The following is a 6,000-nucleotide window of genomic DNA, read 5'->3' as shown; positions in this document are numbered from 1 at the left end:
GCACTATTGTCAATAATTGTAAGTAAGTCGTGTAATATAGTCTGGAACGAAGACGCAAGCATCCACGATACAAACTTTACACATCATAGTATATCTATATCTATATATCATAGATTTAAAAACAGCAATACAATAATATAAACGGGAGCAATGGAAAGACGCCGTGCTTACTCCGAAACATACACGATTAGTCCGCATGCGTACTGGCGCTGTATCTTTTGGAGCGCTATTCTTACTTGCTTCACTACAAAGTATACGCGAGTATTTGCGTACTACTGTTGTATAGATTGGAAGAACTTTGTAAAAAAGTTATTTCCAAACTATACGTGATTAGTTTCACACCGTTGCGTGCTGGCCTTGTATAGTTTGGAAATACGCGGCGACGAGTCGTCTCAAAGTTTCACCCTAGATAGAAAAATGCAGCGAGTTACATTAAATACACATACTTAATTTAAAAAAAATATAATATAAATGAAATAAATTAATACCGACACGTGGACGCAACAAAACAAAACACGGTGTTTATTATGCGTTACCCTTCGAAAGGGTCGAAATAAAGTTTAAACTCATTACAAAGATCGAAATGATGTTATACTTCAGTCCTGCAAAGTTTAGAATGGGCGCGTGTTGTGACAGGAGTAAACATCTCAGCGCCACTTGGAATTCATCATGAATTTTCTTTCTTGACAAAAGTGAATTAGGTCGAACATTTTCAACTTGTTAGCGAACTTTGAATATTTCAAGTGTCAAATATTAGTTTATCAAATGGTAGGGAATTTCATTTGGAACGGAAATTAGTTTAGCGGAACGATCTTCATTTTATTTTCTGTGGAATTGATTTTGCTATTGATTCTAATTATAATCAGCTAGCGACTTGATCGCGTCCTCACCATGCTTCTTGATATCACGTGACGATCGTCTCGTAAGTTGTGTTCAATAATATGTTAATATTTTCTAAAATTTATAACAATCAGCATTAGTACCGGTTTTTAAAGTGAACAGCGTGTATTTAAGAATTATAATTAATTATTTAGTATTATAATGTAATGTAATTTTTGATGTGATTAAAATTGCTAGTAACTCAAGTAACAAATTTTTCAAGGAGGTCTATACTCACTAACCTTTCTAATAAATCTCATATCTAAATTGATTTCGTATTTAAACTATTCATCGATAACTTACCTTACTTTAAACCTTAATAGATTCCTCAAACTTTTTCAGCTTCCATAGATTATTCTTCAAGACGTCTCAACATCTATGCAGTTAACATATAAATTATCAATAATAAAACATGTTTCTTTTTTTTCTGTAATATATACCATTTATTATTACACCTGAAACCCACAAACATTGGCACAACACCCGTAAATCTACGTAATCGTAAAACCGGGAACGCCGCTCGCGAAAGCCGCCATAAATAATTATAAAGATCCTTATTTCGCCTCTGCCTCGAAAGTATTCCGCCGACATTCTTTAAAAATTCGTTAGCGCCTTTCCTACTTGGCCTGAATTTCGATTCGAAAAGACAAAGGCGATTGTAGTCGAAAGTGGGGAATCAATTAAAGTGGTCCATTGATTCAGTGCCGGCGATAACGTCCCTCAGTTGAGAATAGCCACTCGATAAGATTCTGAGCGCTCTTTTTAATTACTTCGAGTGTTATCACGCGTTCATCCATTATACCATTGGAATGGAAATCAGTTTGATCGAATCAGATCGTCCATCTGTCGACGCTATTGCAAAGGAAACGAATTGAAAACCGATCGTGTTTTATACTAATTTATTTTGATGTTATTTACAATCCATGCACTTTTGTACAAGTCAAATGTTAACCTATCGATACATTCTCTTAAAAGTTTATACATTAATACGTCGTCTATTAAATTAACAAACAATATTGATATGATTTTTATAATAATTGTATTTTTCTTATGTGCAATAATTTTAGATTTATATTTACAAATATTCAACAAGCGTGAAGGGCAAGCTTGATTATTAATTAGGTACATTTAATTTATTTATGAACGAATTAAACTAAATTACGTTAAATAAAGTTGGAAGATAAAATGTAAATTCGTATACTAAATTAAAACATCTTTGGCACATATAGTTCGAGTGGGATTAATAATTTTATGCGAAGCGAGGCATCACAATGAATATAATTAAATACTATTCTAGTTAATATTGTACGACGAAAGGGGCGGGTAATGAAGTAATAAAGGTGATGGATGTGTTACAATTAATAATTGTCTAAACTATTTCAATGTTTTTGGACATATTTTCGAATTCTAAACATGTTTACACACATTTTCACTCATATGATGCTAATTTTAACAGGACTGTGATTCAACTCAATAAATAAAGTTTTGAACTAAATAAATAATTAAAACCACGTGTAAAAATTAGCGACACAATTATCTAACCTTGTGAACGAATTAGGTAGACTATTTAGGCAGCGCTTAATTCAACTAACCACCTTATTTGTTCTTCATTAGAGACACTTAAAGAGGTATTGAGGCCAAGTATTGTTTAATTAACGACAACAAAATTACAGCTAACATTAGAAATTGTTTGCTAAATATATAATTAACTTTGTATAGCACACATTGTACAGCGAATACTAAAGCTCTGACCAAAACATACTTAGAGTAAAGTAAAGGGGAAGATATTGGAAGTAATAGTCGATATAATATCACTTACTAACTACATGAATGATAATTCATCTCCAAAATATAAATATAATTTCTCACTCGATATATTCACAAGATATGGGTCTGCTATTCTTTATGATATGTTATTTTTATCTAGAGCTGAGATAGATTATTCAATGGTATATTTAAAACTAAATACTTATTTCTCTTTGGAATAGCCACAGGTAACTGACAAATTTGAAACTAATAAAACATCTATAACATTATCAATAACAAATGAAAAAGTCTGATATGAAATCTATTTGAACCAGGACGATGAGAGCCAGGAACGATTGTCGCCAGCATTGGAGATGACTTGTGCCTGTAACAAAAGAGATATGTGTTAAAATTGAAATGAATAAGGACGATGATATGTTAATATTTAAGTTATAACCTTCTCAAATGCATAATCTTTTAAATAAATATTTAATGAATTGACAAGGCGCAGAAGTTGGGATAGGAGAAACTAGAAAGAATAAAATGTATTAATTTTTAATGCAATTAAATGTAAAAATAATTATAATTTAAACTATGGAATACATTACGTTAAAAAATACAAAAAACTTTTTCCATAAAGCAAACTATAGAATAGTTGAAATATTATTAAAATTAAATGCAACATGAAGTAATTGAGGTAGAAGCAATTAATGACAAAATCTCTCAGAGGAGAACGTATTTTTGGGCATAATATAATATTATAATAAAAACCCGCAATACATGATCAGTGTGAATGTTTAAATAAACATACACATGCAGTTGAAAGTTTATATTGACGAGAACCTTACAAGTCTGTTCAATTTCATAGAACTGTAATAATTAGTAGTGATGCAAACAAATGTCTGTTTGAACTGACGGTACAGAAATAAATTGTTCTCAGAATTTAACGAACTTGCTGCATAGAGGAAGAGGCTTGTGAGTTTATTTAAGCGACCTCACTCCTTAAGGGAGCCTCTGTAGTAAATAATAGTTAGTGCATGGATGTTGGTAAGCGATACTGGATCATTTTTTTACTAGACTGTCAAAAATGTATCTAATCGTAGTTAAAATATCGACAGGTACATTTGCTTCATTATAATATTTATCTGTCCTGTAAGCTACGGATAAAAATTAGATATCTTACATTGTGACTTCTCATATTTTACACTTAGAATCAAGTAGACTAATAGTTTGATATACCTAATAATCTTTCTTGAAATGTAAATTTTTTACTTTCTTCTTCTCTGAAACCGATTTGAAGGTGTGTCATGTTATTTTCACTATATAGCAGTTCGTTAAAAGCAAAAATGAGTATTTGACAAAACCTTTTTATCATCATGATATTCATACATTGTTCTTCTACCATTATTCATAGTTACTGAATTCAATGACCATTTAGTCTCACATCACTGCGGGGAAAAGCGTTAACCCCGAATAAGAAAAAGAGCGGACCGCAAATATGTTCTCAAATTTAACCCTTCATTTAAATGCGTATTCTCCATTTGATATTATAGGCTGTTCAAATACTTTTTCCTCAAGTTAGGGAGGTGTAGAATTGATTGTGCGCGGTCTGCACTGAATATTTATGAGGGTTAAGTGTGTATGCGAACTCGTTGAATGTTTAATCTCCACGGGTACCATACCTCACGAACTTGGAATCAAATATATTATACGTTTGAGAAGTATTAACTATTCAAGCAGTATTAGCGTTCCGAGCGAATCAGCTCGGTCGTTCCACCCGCATGCGATCGGTGACGCGCCGCGGCCCGTGCAAATATTTTGTTTGAAGACAAACAATTGTTTGCGATCAGACACCAGCCACCAGGCGAGTCAAAAGTTAAATTTATAGCTCAATTGTTCCAATTTCGATTGAACTCCGACTTTTTCGTCGTGTTCGCGTAGAATTAATAATGTATATCGTTTTCCTGAATACAAAATGGCGTTAAAGCGTCGTGTGCTGTTCGGAAAGAATACAGAATGGAATTACGCGAATAAAAGTTTTGCTATTAATTATTTATTTTCAGAGTCTACGCTCTACGTGATGTTTCAATTCTAGCGTACGTCAATCTTTGATTACAAGAATGGAATAAAAATAATATGAAACTCAATAAACAGAGACTGGATATTTAATGAACTTTCCAAAAATCAATGAAATTTTAATGGTGATTATGAAAAATAAAGCAATCGGAAAAAGGGACATTACAGACACAGAAACAAAAGCTATACATTTAGATTGTAAAGCGCAGTTCCACATGCCTATGGCGCATGAGCATTTTAAATAAATCTAATATTAACAAATGTAATGATCTTATAAATTGATCTAAAAAAACTTGCCAAAAAATATTTCAGCATAGGGGGATACCTGATGGCTTAAGTATTAGTTATCGTTAAGAGACATATAAATTTATTTTATCAAATCATACGTTTTCAAAACGTCTACTATCGATCCAGGATTTTCACTAACCAATTTGATAAACTTCGCCAAAATATTTACTATTTTCCAAAAACAACAAGAGAGAGATTTAAGATTTAAAAAATAATAAATTACTTCGCGTTAATATTAAATTACTCATTAATTATTATTTTGATACCAATGAAATAAATCAAGAAAGGAGCGTACCTGAGTCGTGGTGCGGGTGTCGGTACACGTGCGCCCTGTCCGGCGCGCGGTCCAGCTGCGCGCGCACCACGCTCGGCCGCTCCGTCGCGGTCGCCTCGCGCTGCACCGCGCGCGTTACGTTCGCGCGCCGGACGCCTGTAACCGCTGCTTGGGGTTAGGCAAGGCACAGTTATCACGTGATGTCTTGGAATTACTTCGAATTTTACCCCAGATTGTAAAGCATTTTATCCACCCCTGGTGTGAGTGGATTTTTTTCGGTTTGGAAACCTCTTTATCTAGCCCAAAATTATATAAAAATTTAACCTTTGGTGTGAAATTTTAAGGTGGACAAGATTTTAACGTGATAGCATTTTTTTTTGACTGGTGTTTAGAGAGCGTGTGTGTTTAACAATAATATACACGTAATTGCTTAGCACCCCCAGTAATATTTCGAGCTTTTGTCAAAAATCACCCTCGTCTTCAATCGTATTCTTTCGAACTTCATGTGATTACTGAATGACCTCTGATCAACTTAGTTTGAAACAGGCCAGTTTTACGCGTGGCTTATTCAAAGGCCTTCTTACATTTAAATTAAATATTTTTTTAACTTCAATTAGAAATATTGGTATACGCATCGGCGGCGGTACGTTTGATGCACTGAAATGTATAAATGCGATATTTGATCATTTAGTCCATACATACGTTTGTAAGGAAAACATTCTGCATAGCAAGTTATC

General features: G+C 33.3%; 1 protein-coding gene across 2 annotated transcripts in view; it reads right to left on the bottom strand.

Annotated features, from left to right (window-relative positions):
- Window positions 1-1,720: 1,720 nt before the first annotated feature.
- LOC149484323 (lachesin-like) overlaps window positions 1,721-6,000 on the bottom strand; it is an 84,000-nt gene continuing 79,720 nt past the window's right edge. The window contains exons 10-11 of one of the 2 annotated variants that reach the window (XM_089700463.1): window positions 5,285-5,428; window positions 1,721-3,010 (exon numbers count right to left, since the gene is read on the bottom strand). In XM_089700463.1, coding sequence (XP_089556589.1) covers window positions 2,916-3,010; window positions 5,285-5,428 — 239 coding nt within the window. In that variant the 3' untranslated portion in view covers window positions 1,721-2,915. The remainder of the gene's footprint in view (window positions 3,011-5,284; window positions 5,429-6,000) is intronic. The other variant, XM_089700464.1, reaches the window with a different exon arrangement.

This window comes from Colias philodice, chromosome 11 (assembly GCF_061535455.1).
Source record: "Colias philodice isolate Cphi_HAF_F1 chromosome 11, ilColPhil1 Martin Lab GWU primary, whole genome shotgun sequence".
NCBI classification, from domain to species: domain Eukaryota; kingdom Metazoa; phylum Arthropoda; class Insecta; order Lepidoptera; family Pieridae; genus Colias; species Colias philodice.
The sequence above is the reverse complement of the archived record's forward strand: the minus strand, read 5'-3'. Positions and strand labels throughout refer to the sequence as shown.